Genomic DNA, 20924 nt, shown 5'->3' with positions numbered 1-20924 from the left:
TTTATCACCACACTTCAGCTGCTTCAGATAGCCTGGTGGTTTACAGGTAGTATTAATGAGACATGATTAATTCATTTTTTCATACTTGTTCTGTTGTCCGACGATGGAAACAGAAAAATATGTAAATGAGAAAAACTATTTCATAATTTGGGCTATATTAAAACATATTATATGTGGTCAAAGAGAGCAGGAGGCTACTGAAGATTGGTTGAATAGGCTGTCAGAGTAGTTGTCTGTGTGTATAGCCTCATCACTGATGGGGGCTGTATGGCAGCACAGTCAAGAAGAAAACTTTATATCGTCTTTAACTGTGGTTACTTATCTTTAAAGGTTGATTATACAGCACAGCTGTTGTCATTAACTTGTATTTATGTATGTCAGGCAGTAGCCATACAGTGTAAATATGGATCATAACCAAATAACCAAGGTAGCTAAAAGTGACTAAAAGGTGCAGAGTTAGGTGTTGACTCTCAGTTGGTGCAGCACTCTAGTAAAAAAAGATGGTAAGGGACCAGTTCATCAAGGATCAGTTTCATACAGCTTTGACATGTGCTAGTCAACATAAAATTAATTAAATGATTTAATAAATCTAATGTATCTTTATCTAAATGAATCAAATGCTTTAGTTTGTATTTATTTTTCTTTGTGCTTTTGTAGGAGCGTTTTCAAATCTGCAAGGCGGTGTCTACATAAATACTCTCAATAAATAGTGTCACTGCCTGCCTGCAGGTGAAATGGTTATATTCAGCTTTTCACTGTGTTTGATTTATAAGTGAATACAGATTAGGCACTTCAAACTCTTATCAGTGCTGCAGTCAAGTGAGAAACGCAAACAAACCTGGGACAAGGGTTCACCCAATAGTCGGAAACAAGTCAGCTATTGTAGTAGCTCTGTGAGACTATAGTTCAATGCTCACATGCTCACAATTAATGAGTGGAAGATTCTTATATTATCTTATCTAATCTGATCTGATCTGATCTGATCTGATCAATAATAATGCTAGCATACTGAAATTTAGCTGGTATAATATTACCATGTTCACTGTGGGTTCTTTTTAGTGTGTGAGCACGCTAAAATTTGCTAATTAGCATTAAACACAAAGCACAGCTAACTAAGGCTGATAGAAATGATACATCGTGTAAGTGCTATGAGAATGAAGCTTCAAGAGAACTTAAAAATCGTTGTGTATGGCATGGCAGTCTATCTGATAGTTGTCCATTTAATAACTCTGAACCACATATGTCATTTTACTGTGGCGGTGAAGGAAATGTATGGGGGTCTGTAGGATTCATCTTCCAGTGACCAAGAATGAATACAATTTCAGAACAATCCATCTGATTTTGTTGAGATGATTCAGGTTATTTCAGTTAAATAAAATAGCGACAACAAACAACAGATATTGCCATCCTATGAGCCAAACCCAAGCATGGCTAAAAATGTTATAAACTTCGAGCAAATGAGTGAGCTTCTCTATATCATATCTATTAAAACCTCCAACTAGTTTTAAAGAAAACACCTTTCGTCTCATTTATACACTTAACTACACATAATCATTACATACTCTTATCTGCACAGACAAACACTGTGTCCTTCTATACACGCCAACATTCATGTGACATGCATTACATACGAAACACTTTGACATAAACATGTTACAGTGAAATCTGTATACTTCCGCTATGGACAATCAATAATGTGCATGTGTGTGCTTGTATCTGTGAATAAATGTGGGTGTGCCTTCACGCATTTGTAACTTTTACCATATGTGTTCTGTGGAAATTTTGTATGTATGCTTGTGTGTATAAGTGTGTATGTGTGTTTGGGTGGTTGGTGTAAAAGTGTGTGTGTGCAGGTGTGTATGCTACAAGATGTATGCTTTCTAGCGGTGTGACAGAGCATATTATGATGAACAGCCCCCCCAAATGACTGATTGTGTCTTGCCGCTGCCATAAATCATACACCCACTGCCCCCTTCAGCCACCTCCAAACACACCAAGGCACAAGCAGAAACATACAAACAGAACTTTGGTAACACCCCATCGCCCCCTTTCTCAGTCACTCGCTCTCTTTCTCAAACACACACACACACCCACGTACAATGTTGCATCTGACAAGCTCTACAAGCAAGGGTCAAGCACAGGGTTCAGCTTCTGACAGAAGCTCAGTGATATGAGAACCCCGATAGTATCGAGTGTCAGCATGCTCTGTACTGAACTTCCATGTGTGTCGTGGTTTTTCTATTGATGTTCTCTTCTGGCAGTGGACAATGTGTGTGTGTGTTTGTTTATGAACATTTTTCTCCGTTGTTCTACTCACCGATATGTTTGCCCTTCATGTGATAGTAGAAAGAGACACAGTATGGGACTCTTCCGGAGCCCTTGGGGCCTCTGACGGAGGTCACATTAAAAAGTGGAGAAAGTAGACGAGCCTTGTCCCCCTGAACACGTGGCCGTGATGCTTCTATGTACATGTAGTACCCTGAAACCAACAAGAAAACACTCTATTGTCCACAGTCTTGAATACAACACAGCACTGAAAGTGATTATGATTCTGTGTATTGTGAAATACAGAGTTCTGTCATGCTCTGCTTTAAACTACTTCACACAGAACTGAACCTGCATATAAAAAGCTTCCCCAGTTTCCTCACCCTCCTTGGTTCCACTTCTGTCAGTCTCGGGGCCAGTATTGGCAGATCGTTTAGGATTCTGTGTCAGGTGATTTTGTCTCGTCCAGTCAAAAACATCACTTCGATCTTGAGAGAAACCGCAGATCCTATCATCCTCAAAACCACACACATGGTCTGGAATGTGTGTGTGTGTGTGTGTGTGTGTGCGTTTGAGCATGTGGGTGGAGGAAAAAACAAGACAGGAAAATACATTAGATCAGTGACATGTCGTGCAGGTGGCATTAAAAACTACAGGTGAAATAATTTACGGGTGTTTTTGGCCCACTTTTACCAGGAAATTAATGGCGACAATATAGCTGTATAATAACCTCTGCAATATGCACTTCAGATGTGAAGATCAGACAGCCACACAATTACCGCCAAAGTGATAGGTACTGTGTAGGAGGAAGGGTGTATAATGTGAAACTTTGAGTGGATTCCACACATTATGCATATTTTGATGCATGACTCCCACATGCAGAACATTTTACAGGTAACTATGATTAGGTCAGGCTGTGTCAAATGTGATAAAAGAAAAAAAAATTAAAAAGACTTTCATCGAAAGGTTTTATTGTCAGAAGATTTGTGATAAAAAAAAAAAAAGGTACGTAACCGGGAGATATTCTTGAACAGAAAAAAAAAACACAGCAGAGCACAATTATCAGAGGAGAAGCTGTTGACCCATTGAACCCTGGTTTAACAAGCTGTTTCTTCAAATATGACATTTGTTGACACTTTTCAGGCAGTAAGAAAGATACTGCTATGTAAAGCTCCAAGTTCTCTGAATGGGGAGACTGGGGGGCTTACATTCATGGGTTAGTATGTTTTGAATGTAATATATATACATGCACACGTCCACTTTTCTTCACCCCTGTCTCTCAGCTGGCTTTGATTCTCTCTAAATATTCCAATATGCTTTATTCTCACAACAAATTTATGATCAGATGCAGCCCCCATATGACAAACAATCTTCTCCGATCCATAAATTTTGGCTGTTTGCTATTGCCACAAACATCAGCAAGTAAAAAAAAGAAGTATATACATTTTGAGGAAGACCTCTGCAAGGCAATTGTCATTATCCTTGAAGCTGATGTGTCTTGTTAAGCCAGATAGAGGGGCTTCTCTCTGTGGTGTCATCCCTTTCATTAGCCCATCTGGAGAGCCCTGCAATTATCGGAGACTCACCAAACAAATGAAAATCGAGGCAAGCAAGTAAAACGAAAACCATCCAAGCTGACAGATTCCGTAAAAGCTTCCCGGACACTCACACAGTCCGCTGCAGATGCATATGGCTCACGCTACCCACGAGGATGGTTTGTGTGTGCCGCTTTGTTTTAGGGAGCTAATCTATTACTATTCACACCCTGCGCCACTACATGCGCTCCTTTCAATTTGCACTGTTGTTCTCACAGTCTGTTCCAATCTGCTGTTGTTTTAATTGCCTCACCCTGACGGAGCCAACTGCCACTCCTGCCAGAAAAATGCTGCGTGTCTCTTAATGAAGAAAATAGACAAGATGCAATTGACTGAGAAAGAGAGAGGGATGGCAAGAGAGAGGATGAGAGGCAGGATACGAGCAGGAGTTAGTGCAAGAGAGCAGCGGGCGGGCTAACAGAGAGAAAAAATAGGGATACATTTAAGGTAATATGTAACATAGTTTAAATATATTTTCATAAAGTTAATTTCAAGTACTTTTCCCATAAACCTTTTAATCAATTCCATTGCATTATCCAGTCTCATATCCTCCGATCATAGGCACTAGAATGACATTTTTTGCCTGCATCCTACTGTTACCCCACCCTCCTCCCTAGCAACAAGATTTAATCAAGGCCAAGGCTGGGTCCTGACAAACTTTGCCTTGACAAACTTGTGCTGACATGGCTTGCAGCATACAGGCTAAATTAGCTTGCATCAAAATTCAACATGCCTTCCTAGCTTCACCACCCTGTCATCAATCAGGTCACAACAACGAGCTTAAATCTGTGACTTGTAGAAATGTGGAAGAGCAGAGAAGGGTAGTTGTGACAGCTGTCTCACCTGAGGGTCTTGGGTAGGTGTAGGCTGTAAGAAAAAAAACGTTGATTAACATTCACACATGTACAAGTCAATTAAACATGTTTTATTAAATGTACACACATGTAAATAAAAGATAATGGCTTCAGAAAAAAAGATGAAAAAACAAGACTCACGCTCTGAGTACTGTATGATGCGACTGACGTAGTCCCCGGTGCTGTAGGTGGTGACTGGAGCCAGTCGGACCTCATAGGACAGAGGGATTCTTAGGTCTGATATGGTATGGGTCATCAGCACACCCTTCTCTGGCTCCTTGCCCTTAAGGTCTATTTGCTGCGGCAGCAGGTTCTGCTTGTTCTAGGTTTGTGGAGGTGAACACACACACAAGTGGGGAAGATGCAGACATGTTAAAATGTATACTCAAAAATATGCAGTGCGAAGACAAATAGACACAGCAAACAAATAAGATTATCACCAGTAAATCTGACAAATCTGAGCAAAAGTACGAGGACTTGTTGTCAATATTGTCAGGCATACCTCTGATCTTTCCTCCTTCCTTTGACACCCTCACCCTCATTTCCACCATTTAATGTTGATATACTCAGGTATTAAAACTCCAGTAACAACACAGATGTCAAAGTTATCTCCAGTCGGGATGATTTTCACTGCAATACTAACTTCCAAGATAACACTTGTGATAACACTTTTATGGAATTTTGTATAAACACGCAAACAAAGTCAAACTCATGTTAAAGGTCCCATATTATACTTATTTACAGGTTCATACTTGTATTTTGGGTTTCCACTATAACATGTGCAAATGCTTTTATGCTAAAAATACTTTATTTTTCTCATACTGTCCATGTGAATATACCTACATTCACCCTTTGTATGAAATGCTCCATTTTAGAGCCTGTCTCTTTAAGACCCCCTCCCAAAAAAGCCCAGTTTGCTCAGATTAGTCCAGGTCTTCCATAACTGCGCTCTCAGCTTCTTTTCACCCCTTTGCATTCAGAAAATGTTTATAACAGTGCTGTAGCAACACTGTTTACCAATATATAGTGTACTGGTGACATCACAACTTCACAGAACTCCTGATAGCTCGTTAAAAGGTGAAATCTTTGAAAACTAGCTGTGTGCATTTCTTTTTGAGCGATTTGATACTGTTACAGTATTTACATAGTACCTTTACCTGTTCTAAAATTAAAAAGAGATGGAAATCAGATTTTTTATAATAAAGGACCTTTTAAGATATGTTTTGTTTTTTTTCTGGCTGGCAAAAGCACTGTCTGCTCAAATATAGTTTAAGTCCCTTACCACTGATCAAAGATATTTGCTTTGGATTGTTGAAGCAACAATCCTTTATCTACACACAGGCTAATAATCATATATCATCATATTATCTTAATTTCCCATATTTGTGCAAGAGTCCTCATATTTCCAGTTATTGTCAATGAAATTTTGTAAGGGCATACAGCCAGTTCTGGGCATATAGCCAGACAGAATACCTCATGACTTGGATTGCACCTATCTTGGACTGCATATATTTTCAATCTCATCTTTTATGCAAAGCAAAGTTAAGCAGATGTCCAGGAACCATTTGCAACAATCACTTCTAACAAAATATTTTAATGCCAGGACGTTACTCTCAATACAGAGGTTGTACCCCCACAAAAATCTGCTCTCAGAAACACACCTTGTTCCAGGATTATTGTAGTAAGCAAGCTTTGTGATTTCCACCTAGTGTATTACACACACTCTTAAAACATGGACTTAAAAAATATATAAATTAAAGGCATATTTCTTTCACAGTACAACATACTGGCATTAAATCCCAAAAGGCCTTTAATAAATTGAATTGGCTGTGCATTACAGGAACCAATATACAAATAAAAAATAGTTATGATGTTAATCCAGTCAAATTGTTGTCTTCTCATTTTTCAAAAGTTAAACTAGTGATGGTATTTTTTTTGTTAGCACCACTTTTAATAGAGCTATCACTATGTTATTCCACCCACGGAGAGAAGGATCCATTAGCTGTGTATCTGCCTCTGATCCCAGCTACTTAAAGACCTGACAGTGAGCTCAATCTAATGCATTAGGTCAGCCACTCCACCATAACACCTTAGTACACCCACAGCATGCCATTATCAGGTAATGCATGCAGCAGAAGTGTGTGTAAATGTATGTGTGTGCTTGTGTGTGTATGGTAAATGTCTACAGCACTGAGCCCTAACAACAAAAGTTCGCTACAAAGGTTGATAGATGTAAATGAGGGCCAAAGAGAAGCAACATAAAAGTTGTAACAATTTAGCTATTTCAATTTTGTGGGATAATAATGCTAAAAAGAAAATAAGACAAGCTTTATATAAATAATAAGGAAAGAGGCTGAAATGAGCATGCTTGCTGTTCTTCTTCTACACAGCTCCTCCATTCCAAAGAGTAACAGTTTGGCAGTTTGGTAAGTCATAGAGGCACTGATGCATTCCATAACTTTCCCCATAATTGCTACAATACTGCATGCTCTGACACCGCTACGGTGAAATCTGCTTTTCCTCCTGTCCTCTGACATTCAAGTTGAGGTGTGCTATTCCCATTGGATGTCAACTCACCACCACAAATTCCAACTCAGCTAGACTGAGCTGATCATTTCTATTGACGAGACCATGGTGCCTCCTGCCCAGGCTGCAAAGAATTAGGTCTGACTGCAATTATTGTGCAAGTCTCATATGGCAGTCACAGCCTGATCTCTGCAAGTTTGTGCTGGGCAACATACTTGGAATCAACTCCTTTCTTCCTCACCAGGCCCCGTGCCACTAATAGCTGTTAAATCTTCTTTTCCTAGTGCCAGTGTGGCTGTTTCCATTTTTCTCCAAATTTTCATCCCCTTTTGCCAGTCATGGAACGTCCTTTTCACGCCTTGCACAACAGCAGGTACCTGTCAATGTAGGCGAAATTATCTTTTTTCTAAACATAAACCGCATTTCCACCCAACAAATAATATGCCCTCTTCTCTAATTGATGCTAAGTGTTCCAAAATAATCATCCCATCTGCTCTTTCACTACCATTTCCTAAGCAAATTCAATTCAAACCATTGCATTATGGGACCCAGGATTGTCTTTGCTTGTACCATATTTATAGTGTTGTGTAATTTTGGGTTAATCTACTATTGTACCCACTGAATTATCACTCTGGTTAGTGGCATTAGCTAAAAGGGAATTCAGAAAAAAGAGACTTTACAAAGGACTTAGTAGCAGGATGTTGTATAACAGGATACTGCTTTTTTCAATGAAAAGGCAGCAAAGTGACCTTTTAGTTTAAGAGACCATCACATCAAGGAAAGGTCACAGGTTTCGATTTCTTAAACAGTGATGTGTCTTGTTGAAGTTCTCATGAGTAAAGTCCTGGACCCCTAGCTGCTAAATTGTTCTGAGTCCTGATAGTGTTATCAGGTAAATGTCTAGTATTAGTGCCAAATTGAGCTTTTGAACAAATAACAATTTGGGTGTATGCAGGTCACTGTAAATATCCTCTGTGTGTCTGTAATTGAGGACAAAGAGGGATAGTGAGAAGAACTTCTATTTCTGAGACAAAGTAAAACAAGTAAAAAGTGAAATGCAGGCTCTCCATTCATTTTTTGGGAGCACACACTTAATGTAATGGCTATCGTCAAAACCAGTAGAAGATGCAATCAAATCTGATTTTTTAAAGTCCCAATGCAACAATGTAAAAAATAGCCCATAAAAGTTCTCCATTTAAAAATCTCACAAACGAAAAGTACAAAAATACTATGATCAAAAGACAGGGTTGCCACACATTTTCATGGACAAAATTTTCAACCTTTCTGTGACTTTGCAAGGACTCAAAATGAAATTTAAATGACCATTCACGATGTATAAAATGGACATTGTTCTATCTTAAAAATGCAGTAGAATTAAACATTGGAAACTAAATTACATTTTCAAAACACATCAGATTTAAACTCTATTCCGACATGAATCCAGCAAATTGGAATACAGGGAGGGCAAGCTCGACCGTGGAAAGAAAATGTATATGTAGAACATACGTGATGGTCAACAAAACCTCACACATCAGAACATATAGGCGCTACGTTACATCAAAAGCTAACCTACAAGAAATAAACGTGCTGTTATGTTACATTACATGAAAGGTTATCCACAGAACACTACTGTAACAATTAAGTTATTATACACAACAAAATTCCATGACTTTCAAAAAAACATCTAAGGATTTTACCATGACTTTCCCAGGCCTGGAAAGTCATTTCCATTGGAAACATCAAAAGATACTAAAAGAGTTTAAAAAAAGTAAAAGTAAAAAGTATTTGCTCTGTAGCAGGATGTCACTGTGAAAGATAAATTATTGTATAATGCAAACCATTTAGTGTGACTTTTTCATACCCAAGTGAATTTGTCACTTTATATTTAATGGATCAATCTGTTACATTCTGATTTAATTTTGCATTCAATATTCAACACTCACTTCATATTTTAAATTTACTCTTAGATATCCCATATACCTCTTTATGTCTGTATCCATTGTGTCTTAAACTAAACTGGGTCCAAAGCTGGACCTCCCTCTATCTATGTATGGTGAACCAAGGTTGGTGGGGGTTAAGAAATCAACATCTCATTTCCATCAGTCTTAAGATTACTATAAAATAATTCGTTATCTGTACTAACATCCGAACTGGTATTTTATCTGGCATGGAACTTAAGAGTTTTCACAAGCTTTCTTGGACAAGGGCTTTGCCACGTCCATGGCACAGAAGCACTGCCTACACACACACACACACACACACGCACACACACACACATGAACAGGTGTCTGCACTTAAACAATCAATGCAATATAAGCAAAGGGATTTCTGTGTCCCTTCGCTGATTCTCTGATATACCTTGTACACTGCGATCTGTTCACACGTAATAATAAATGTACCTTTAATAAGAATCTTTTTGTCGCTTGAATAATTTAATTTTCCTCTGATTCCTGACTTAGTTATCTTCCTTTCAGAACCACAGGTTGATTCCTCAAGTGTTGTATTTCATAAGCTTATGATGTGTATTTTTTTATAAAATCTGTAAAGTAACATATAACTACATCTGCTGTCTGTGGTGGTATTAATCCTAGTATTGGATTAATACAGAACTTCTACCATTTTTAGTTTTTTAATTACATTTTTCAGTCTGAGATTATATGAAGCATCTAAATGCCCCTTACATTGATGGTGCATTGCTTGGCACTTTTTCCACTGTAGACATATTCAGTAATACTAAACGCTCTCAGTGTAACTGCATTGAAAGAGATATGTTTAGATATTTGCTTTGTTGCCACTATAGCTGACTCCACAAACACCTCATATATTATAATACCCTGTATAATATTTCACATTGAAGCAGTTACATAGTAAAATGCATTGTGCCCTTTTAATACCCATTTATGCTCACAATCATCCATATAAACATTTACAGACTGCTCATACAGCATATGCATAATTATGTGAAATATAGCAGAAAAGAAAAGCTATGCTCATGTAAAATGCATAGAGTGTGTGTTAGCGGGGAGAGATGAGTTAATAATGCTGAGAAATTGGAGCTTTAAAAGAAAGAGGAATGTGCTTTCTTTATGACTGGACACACACACACACACGCACGCACGCACGCACGCACGCACGCACGCACGCACACACACACACACACACACACACACACACACACACACTTATTTTAGTCCTGGTTACAGTGTGTGGGATATAGATGGAACAAAAAATGATCTAGACTAAAAGCATGAGCAGACACACACACACACACACACACACACACACACACACATATATACACATTGCAGACTTGAAAACACACACTGGATCAATGAAGTGCTGAAGTGTGACTCAGAGGAATTCAGAATCTCCTACTGCAGGTAAAAGTCTGTCTCCTGACCTCTTCCTCTGTCTGCTTCCCTCCCCAGGTCAGTGGACAAAATGTCTGTGTGTCTCTGTGTGCTTGTGCCTATATGACAGGGGAAGGGGCACAGGGAGGGAGAGAAGGATAGATAGTGTGTGTGGACAGAGGACCAACAGAGGGAGAGTCAAAAGTGACCAGAGTGACTGTGGCAGATAGGTGGTTGGTTGATTAAATGATATGGAAGTCCATATACCTCTCTTGACGTGTGTGTGTGTGTGTGTGTGTGTGTGTGTGTGTGTGTGTGTGTGTGTGTGTGTGCGTGTGTGTGCACGCCTGCGTGTGTGTTCCTTGGACACATGCTTTTAGGAATTTCAGCCAGACAGTGTTTTTAGCTGTGTCTCCATCAGGCTGTCATCAAAGAGACAACAAGACAAAGAATGTGTGAAAAAGGGTGAGAGCGACGGAGCAGCCGTGAGATAGAAACACAGACACACAGTGACATTTGTGTGTATGTGTGAGAAATTTGGAATGACAGCGTGAGAGGAGGCGGCCTCTTCAAACAGTAAGGAGTGTGAGGTTAATTTTTCTATTATCTCTCTTACTGATTCCCTTTCATGACCGATCCAGCAGTTCACTGATATTTACTGTGTGCACGTGAACAAGTCATCATCTGTGCCTGTCTGCATGAATGAGTAGGCTTATATGCTTTCTTTGTGGCTTTTTGTGTGGATAGACTGTATGGGTATATCTGCATAGTGAGGTTGGTTATGTACATAAATTATTCATACATTTGATTTAATGTACAACTCTAATTCATCATGAATATTCTTAATTTCTCATATATATGATAATGGGGATGTGTGTTTGCATGGGAAAGCAACTGTGTGCGACTGTGTCTCAGTTCTGAAAGAACCTGGGTGTAGTTATGATCTGAAGCCAGGTCAGCTACACTACTTCAGTGGCACACATAATACACAATTCAGTGCCTGCAGGCAGACGAGCGGTCGATAAAGAGATGAGGTGGAAAGATTAAGAAATGGGAGGAAAAAGGTGTGAAGAGGGAGAAAAAAGCAATAAGGACGGCACAATACAGAATGACACAAAGTAAGGAAGCAATGAGAAATTTGTCTTTCAATGTAAAGCACTTTGAGTTTACATGTAATGAAATGTGCTATATAAATAAAATTGCCATTGTCATGTTTATTCTGGTATGGTAGTTCTCTGAACAAAGTGTCTCTGCAGTGTATGTGTACAGAATATGTACATTTTGCTGTGATACATGCTGTGTGTGCTGAAGGTTTATATTGTATGTCTGCATCACGATAGTCATCATTTCAAAGGCACTACATCGTAACACATTAAGTACAAAACACACATAAAACTAGGGCTGTACTGAACAGTTCAAAGCTTTAAAGTGCCATTTATAAGGTTTTATAAGCTGGGTAATGCTAACAGTGGATCCATGGGGTGGCCTAACAGCAGTCTAACTGCACTATAAATTAGATTTATTGACGAAAGAAAATGACCAACTCATTTAATCCAAACAATCATTATATTCATATAGAGAATTTTGTTCGTTTTGAATTTTGAATTTTGTTTTGTTGTTGTTTTTTTTTCTTTTTTAGGGGGATGGCATTGTAAAATTTGACGACAGACATTCAAAGCTTTGTTTGAAAACCTTAACAGAGGCTTTGAATGTTCAAAAAAGAAAAAAAAAGACATTTGGTTCAACCCCACATTAAACCTATTCCTTACTGAAGGCATCAGATTGAAATGGATAAACATTAAACATTTACCGAGGTCACACCAAGGTCTGGGCATAAACTATGTTGATGTAAATGACGATGTAAATATTTTTTATACATTCAATAATAAACAAATGCTGTATGGGTAATCAAACTGCTTGCTGTGATTTCAACTAATTTTCAACTGCTTAAAAGTGAAAGGATAATGTGGTTAGGCCCGAAACTTCCGAGTAAACCATGGATGTCTAGATGCACAAATATTTTTAAAAAGTGCATATCTCGGGGCTTTATGAATCTGCTTAATGAACGTACAGAAGGTGAGCAGAAAAATGAGAGAGATGGTGGTAAAATTACAGAAAAAAGTTGAGTTCCTGTTGTGAGAAGCTGAGCTAAGCACAAACACACACAAACAAAACACCATACATAGAGACAGTGCATCTGGTACTAGCTAGCTATCATTTGTTTGGCTGGTACATTGGATGCTGGAATTGGATATAGAACTGCACAGTCAGGGGAACAGTTCAGGGGTCAAATTCACACAGTTGAAAATTAACTTGGCTTTCTGTTGGAACACACAGTAAAGGAGTGGAAGAAGAGATAAAGCAATGTTCACTGAGAACATTAGCACCTCGGTGAACATCAAGTTCAAAACTTCTCTCAGCACTTTGCTTGTAAAATTATCATTTGTCAGATTGGCTAATAGATGTGTTGTTGTTTGTTCGTTTTTGTACGCATATATTGAAGCTAACTTGCCCACTGTTTTGTATGTGTCTGATACTAAGTTTTCTACAGAGGGCAGGTTACTTAAATTTCCCCCTCCCTATACATAACCTTCTTCAGAATATGTGAACAAAGTAGCAAGCAGCTACTTACAGGAGGAAAAATTTTCCACTTAAATGTGACCCTCCCAAATTAAGTAAAAGTGAATGCAACATAATATTTGCACCCTACTCCCCTGAATGCATATGCATGAGCAACATGCACTGCATTAATTAATAGGGTGTGACTGTGAAGACAGATAATTTTCTTTTCCAGTGTGGCCAAATAAAATGAGCTAAAGGATTGAAAAAAAGGTAAAATCATCACATGTTAATTATCTCTCATGAATCAAAGTACTCATTTAAGAACCGTGGGGGTTGAAGTTGATGTGTAAAAAAGGGGTGTGAGGACAGCTTGAGGAAAACAAGGAGGGCCTGTCAGCTCTGTTAATTCCTACACAGGGAAACCCCCTGCAGGGAGAATGAAACTAAATTGAGAAGTGTAAATGGGGATTTTACAGCCTGGCAATGACTCATGGAGCAAAGCATATCATCTGCCAAACACACACATGCACACACACACACACACATAGATGAGCATACACTATAAACATCCCTAAATACAAATCCATTCGAGGCTATTCATATAAACATACATACATAAAGGTAAAAAGCTTTATAAATATACAAAACCTCATGTTAGAAACACACCAGCTTACACAGAAACAAAAGGAAAATGGACACACTTAACGCATATGAGCAAAAGTTATGGGCGTGTGCTCAGAACTAACGTAGAGAGCACTGCTCCGCTGAACTGATCTGAGTCCTTTTTATTCCCCTCTGTGTCTGCATGTCTCCCCCGAGACCCCCTACATCATTTTGTATGTGCTAAAAAGATAGAATGTCAAGGCGTTAAGAGGATGAGCCGAAGAGAGTGTTGCAGAAATAGATGGGTTGTGAAATTGAGATGGTATTACATTTGAATGTTCTCGTACTCTATTTAATAGTCGAGAGGACCAGTGAGATTCACTGTTTTTTTTTAATTTGCATCTTATTTCTCTCTTTTGCACCCTTTCATTCACTCCCTTGCTCACTCTCACCGTCTGCTCTTCTTCTTTTTTTTTTTCCTGTCTCATCTTTGCCACTCTCTGATACACATGTAAAAAAAAATGTATTCAGGTAAAAACCTTGAAATTAAATTAAAGTTTAACAACATTTAAGACGGTCCTTAACTGCCACTTATTGCAACTCATTATTTTAACACCGGCAGCATAACAACTCGCAGCGACTATTTATCAGCGCTATTTCAGTTACTACGGTTCACCCAGCATTAAATGCCATTAAGTCTGCACTCAGTAACTCAAAGCTGAAAAAACTAAAAGGGGAGAGGGATAGGGAGTGAGAGAGAGACCTGCACTGGTGGAAGCAAAAGAAGACTGTGAGACTGCAAAAGAAAGAGGAAGAAATTGGGGAGAAGAGGAAGGCATGCTGTGTCTGAAAGATAGAGAAATATTGGTAGAAGGACAGAGGACAAAAGAGAGGGAACAAGAGAGAGGCGGAGTGAGCATTTTCAGAGAGCTGAGGCATGCAATCAAATGTGCATCTTAGGAAGGCCAGTGCTCATTTTCTGTCTCCCTGTAGAGTCTTACTTAATGAGGTAAGCAGCCAAGTTTTAAAGTAGGAGGGGAATTAGCTATTCATCCACACAAAAGCAAGCTGGCAGACCCTGCATTCCCTCTGTTTCAGTGCCTCACACACATATACACACACAAACACACACACACAGACACATGCACACACACACCTACCCCCAGCCAGTTGTGTATAATTCACTATTATCCTTCCTGTCTTCTGACTCAAGGCCAGTAGTCTATGAATAGATGTTTGAAACAAAACAAGAGGGTGGCCTGAGGTTGCTCTCCTGTTGTGGACAAAGGTTTCCAACTTCCGATCAGGGGCCCGCTCACAGGGCTCCAAAACTGTTTATAGGAAGGTTTGCTTGGTGTAAGCAGAAACCCTTTGAGTTCCTTGAAGATAAAATCTTCGGCAGGTAATTTGGTTCATGGTAAAAACCTCCTGAATGTCTTGATCACATGAAAGTTGAGCACAAATCAGCAGGTGCTGGACTCACAGCCCATCTGCAAGGTGGCGAACAACATAAGAGAAACATTGATTTGTAACTTGAAACTTCTTTGTTTAGTAATTATACCGGTTTTAAGCACCTGGTCGGTTTGTTTTGTAGAGGAGATGACCTCTGTGATAAATTCAGCTCCTGGTTAAAAAGCTCCAACTAAATGAACACTGAAGGAAATCTAACTGGAAAAAGTTTCAACTAGCTGAAATGTGCAATCCTCACTTCTAGATTCCACTAAATCCATCTAAATTTTAAACTCTGCTCCTTTAAAATCTACTTAAGGTAAATATAAGTATTGAGGCATAAGAGGCTATTTAAGTGCATCCTCTGAATTCAAGTTTGTGACTGCAAGACTAATTTAACACCCCTCACAGAGTTGTGAAAATTAAGTCATGCCAATGCAAAGTCACTAAATTAAGAACAAGATAAAACATGAAAATACCATTAAAAATGTACTCTCTTAACTGTCTCTGGGCTGAATTCTGGCTAAAATGAGATATGCTGGCAGCAGAGGCCTGGTCTTTCAAAATTGTGGTTACAACACAGTGAGCACATTTGTGTCTGCCTGGCATTCAAAGCAAGAATCTTGCAGTGAGAGCAAAGTAACTGTATGCTGAAGTTTGGAATGATGGTTAGGCATTGTAACCTTACTTCTGTGAACACAGCATAACCCTCTGATGGGGCTTTTCAGGGCTGGCCACTCATTCAAACATGTATGGGTGCTGGAAAGTGGAAAATGAAGTGAGTGATGGGAGCTGAAGGAGATATTTATGAAAATAGAATAACAAGAAGAGAGGAGACAACATAAGAGGGAGACAGCACAAGAATGGAGTTCCCTAGGGTTCATTTAAAACAATCTGAGAATCTACCCATGCTTATTTTTGATATTGTATAAACTGGATTAACAAAATGTAAACATCATACAAAATAAAATGAAATGCAGCTTGTATTTCCTCTTGCTTACTTATTTTGATGCATAATAGGAGTTAGGTTTTCATTTGCTTTCTTTTCTATCTGCTTTGTTTTTATTGAAAGCATTCTGAAATGTGCTTACTGCATGATTTGTTTACTGTGAAGAGCTGTCCTCTCGAAAACAACAACTTCTCTGTGCATGGGAACATGAAATGTGGGTATAAATTGCATCAGAATAGTCTGTTATTTAAAGAAACTGGGTTATTTTTAGTAAAAAATGGTAAATAAACTTAAATTATGAGCTTCAGAAATCAAGGAAAGGAGAGGAGAGGAGAGGAGAGGAGAGGAGAGGAGAGGAGAGGAGAGGAGAGGAGAGGAGAGGAGAGGAGTGGAGAGGAGGCTGCAATGTTGTAATTCAGTGCAGGTCTCACATTGATTGACTACACGCGCCGGACACTCTCCGCAAGCTCATAAAGCCCCATGTTTACTTAGCATACAGACTTCACTACATGCAGACTTGTGCGTCTGTGTTCTTGTCTACATTAGTTATGAGCCTGTTCAGTCAAGGTGAAAACAAACTTGCAAATAAAACCAGGTGGCCAAAGTTTGCTTTAGTTTAAGCCAGACTGATCAATGTCAGTCTCAGCAGTATTTGATGAACAAAGTCAGTGAGTTCCTGTATGTCAAACCATGAACCTGCCTGTTCAGATCTCATGCATATATGAATGCTTAAGTACAGTACATGGAAGTGTTTATGCATACATGTGTGCAGCCTGGCTCTGAGCTTGGCATGAGTACCAGCTTTTTCATAGGCTTATGTGTGTATGTGTGTGTGTGACGTATACTTGTTTTTGTACAGTGTTACTTTACCTTTCTGACAATAATCCAGTAGCCTATGATTCTGTCCGTGGCCTCTGGATCTTTCTGTGTCCACTGCAGGTTGTAGGAGTAGTTGTTTCCTTTTAGAATCCGCACTGGATTTGGTGTGTCAAAGTAGAACTCTGCGCTGTAGGGTTGTGCTGTGGTTTAGAGGTAAGAGAGAGAGAACCCAGTGTCATTGTTAAATGGATCTGATGAAGAGATAACTGCTCGATGCTGAGTATAAATACAAGACAGATGGATGAATAGTAGATACGTCGATATATACATTGATTACTTTCCACAAATGGATAACTACTGTCCCAAGTCTTTTCGCTCACCAGATACATTAAATGTGCAAGATGATGTCCCTGCACTGTTGCTGACTCGGCACTCATAAGAGCCGTTGTTGGTGGGTTCCAGTTTAAACTTCAGCTCCGGTGTCTCTTTCAGGTCTGGCATGGGCATGCGGATGAAGTCACCGTTACGGAACCAGCGGATGTCTGTTAGGCGTGGTGGGTTTGACCGCATGACCGTACACCTCAGGGTCACCATCTGGTAGTTCCTAGAACGCACGTCCTGGAAGACTGGGTCTAGAATGGGAGGAACTGCATAGACAACAGAGCTATGAGTTTTAGTCAATTTAAAACATTTGGTCATTTATGTTTTTAAGCATTGTTTAACCTGCCATGATAATAGATAAAAAAGTGATAAAAAAGTGATAAAAAAAGCCATGTGTGTCTGAGTTGCAGACACACATGGCTTTAATAGCATATGTAGATGCTGTCCATTAATGTATTCATGCTTTGCATTATTTACTGCAAACTTAAGCAGTGCTTACGCTTTTATTTATTTATTTGAGGGGTATTTCCATTGCCTAAAAACATCAGACACGCTGATTTCAGTCACTCCTGTCACTTTCTCTGAACTGAGTGGACATTAACAGGTAGTTCATTTAGATAAATATTCACATCAGTTAATCATTGAGACGTTATAATTACTTATTATGTCCAAAGACATTCTTTTTATGCCAAGAAATCTTTAATGATCTACATCAACAATTTAATCATCTAAATGAAGTAAACAAACTCTAATTTCTCATTGTTGTTAATTTTATCTTTAATATGTCGTAACTTTTATTTAGTCACATCTGTTCATCTTTTGCAAGCTCTCTCTGTCAGAAGCAATAGTACAGTTGAAGGTTTTGGTTTTGGTTTTGGTGGATTAACTTAAATATATCTTGTGTGCATTTCAATGTTTTTATTTTCAAGGCATAAAAAATCATTTCTAAGCAATGACGTAGTCTTGTATAGTATGCAGATGGCTAGTGTTATAATGTCACATGTTTTAGGTTTCCATGGTATAACAGGATGTTATTGGAGGGACATGTGCATTTTTTACTCAGCACAGTCATTTTTCTGCACTGCACAAACTACAGTAATGTCTTAATCTTTGATTTCTGGGTTTCAGAATGTTATCCACTTTTGTACTCGAAGTCACTATACAGTACCTCTCACATGCTCATATACACTGACTGAAAAAAATTGGGACACTTACTTTGTGATTAAGTATGGTTATGAGGTGTATCCATGTAAAACCCATTATCTCTAATCGTTTAAAATCTATTTCCATCATAAAAGGGGGTCGAGATAAATTGAAGCAGAACAGGTTGAAAAAGAGATTTCAGCTTGGAGATGTGGACAATGCAAAATGGACTGCAATGAATACATCACCACCATCTCACCTTGCCTGCATTATCTTTTTGTTCTCTGCAGTGTAAATGTCCTCACAGCATCAGAAAACATTCGTTTTGACAAATAATCCAACACAGACCAAGTGTTATTGCCACAAGGGATCAGGCATTTTTACAAACGTAGTCCCATCTCTGCTGCTAACCTATCCTAACCAGCTGTAATTATCCTGTCAGCAGGGATGTGCGGCTCTGAGCTTAATGACTGACTAGCTGTTGTTGCCCTGGGGTCAGCCAAGACACAAGACAGCCAAATGACTCTGCCACAAATCACCAGCCAGCCAGTTCACCCCTGGCTAACCATGTAGATAATAGACAAGATGCTAATGGTGGTATAGCGGTACTAACAGTGATGAGATCTGGTGTTGAGGCCCCTAGAGGTGAGGCAGCATGACTAGAGTCCCTTATGAATCAAGTTTATCAGACACAGATGTGTAATTATAGTCTAATCTGTGTTATGCCTGTAATTTAGATGGATAGGGCCTCCAATGAGCTACAGTAAGGAGGAGCGGAAGAAACAGACAGAAAGATAACACGAGGAACAGGGGAGAGGACTGAAACAGAGAGACGCTCTTATTGTGCTTGATACAATGTGGAAATCTCTGAGCAGAATTAACTAGCCCAGGGGTAATGAAAGTAATAACAGAAAGTGATTCAACAAGGAATGTATCCAATGACAAATTATTCTGATGTTGGAGGAGGAGTCTATGACATCTTGTTTACTGAACAATGATTACCCTGTGCTGACATCTTTGAACATCAACTTAAAACCTACCTCTTTAGCTTGGCTTTTTAAATTGGAGGTTTTATACGTGTTATTTAGGGTCAGGGAAAAATCAATACAACATAGTATTACAATATATTTTTGCTGGGCAATACTGTATCAAAACACAGATGCCAAGTATCAACTATTTATTATATAAATTATTAATATTACAAATTCTATTTTGGTAGCCTACTAGAATAATAAAATCAATTGCTTTTACAGGCCATTAGATACAATTTCACAAAATACAAACTTAAAATGTTATCTTCAAAACAGATGTAGACAAAGTTTTCCTTTTGGGACAGAATTTTTAATCGAGAAAGGAAAAATATTGCATGTTTGTTATCATAATACTCAGCCTACAGCAACACATTTTAAATCGCAACAATATTGTATCGATTGAGGCTTAAGTATCACCATAGTATTGTATTTTGATCATATCAGCCTCTAGTGATTATTATTATTTTATTGACTTTTTTGTATTGTCCAATGTGCATCTCAGCTTTTTTTTCCACTAACTGAAATTTCACATCAGTCTCAAATTATTTTATTGCACAGACTCTGTTAAATGCAAATTGAAATACAAAAGCTCACCAAAGAGACGACAACCGTTACCAGGGTTTGAGCTCATGCAGATATTGACTGTGCCTATATGGCTGACAGTGTTGTTGAACTCAGGATTTTTTTAAATAAAAGCCTTATTGTTAGTCAGTTTGTCCCTGCTCACCACCACTGTGGCTGGATGTATAGGTGTAATGTCACTGAATATGATGCTTTTTCTACATCTTGTTGGTCATCTTTCAACCACAAAATTGGTTGAATCTGGCCTCCACACATTTTTACATAGTGAAAGTTAATAAAAACCCAACAAATGTAACTAACTAACTAGTTATCACTGCAGACACTGAGTCTTCCTTTAAAATCTGGACCTTGCCTATTCTCTGTGTGAGTAAAGCTTTCACTGTTTATTTTTGCTATGAGTACATTTATGTGCAGCCAAACCAAATCCTTGTTTGGAATCATAGTTTACCATTCTGTGCTTGCACTCACTCAGAGGAACATGAGTAAGCACCTGCATGCTAACAAGACTGGAAACCACCATAAGATTTAACTTCTTAGCTTCTGTGTTGATTCAGTCTAGACTCCCAGCATGTGAATAAAACATACATACAGCTTTCTGACATGTAGAATCTAAGTTGTCGTTTGCTGCTGTGTGTCCAGTCATTATTATCTTCTGACCTTTGGAAATAACTGTGTTGCTCGTACTTCCCACAGCCACAACAGAACCATGTGATAGAGCTGAGAAATGGGGGAGCGGTCAAAGGTCATATTGCAATCCGATGGACTGATTAGTGTATGGTCACATACCCTGCTCCTGCTTATGGACACACATGTGC

At 38.7% G+C, this 20924-nt stretch overlaps 1 protein-coding gene across 4 annotated transcripts in view; it reads right to left on the bottom strand.

Annotated features, from left to right (window-relative positions):
* Positions 1–20924, bottom strand: part of mdga1 (MAM domain containing glycosylphosphatidylinositol anchor 1) — a 237928-nt gene that overhangs the window by 38484 nt on the left and 178520 nt on the right. For all 4 annotated transcript variants that reach the window (XM_088079421.1, XM_088079422.1, XM_042486927.2 and 1 more), the window contains exons 10-15: positions 17353–17619; positions 17024–17172; positions 4856–5036; positions 4704–4727; positions 2649–2801; positions 2318–2479 (exon numbers count right to left, since the gene is read on the bottom strand). In XM_088079421.1, the coding sequence (XP_087935547.1) occupies positions 2318–2479; positions 2649–2801; positions 4704–4727; positions 4856–5036; positions 17024–17172; positions 17353–17619 (936 nt within the window). The remainder of the gene's footprint in view (positions 1–2317; positions 2480–2648; positions 2802–4703; positions 4728–4855; positions 5037–17023; positions 17173–17352; positions 17620–20924) is intronic.

This window comes from Plectropomus leopardus, chromosome 1 (assembly GCF_026936395.1).
Source record: "Plectropomus leopardus strain MGB_pleo_1.0 chromosome 1, ASM2693639v1, whole genome shotgun sequence".
NCBI lineage: Eukaryota > Metazoa > Chordata > Actinopteri > Perciformes > Serranidae > Plectropomus > Plectropomus leopardus.
This window is presented reverse-complemented; position numbering and strand designations above follow the sequence as displayed.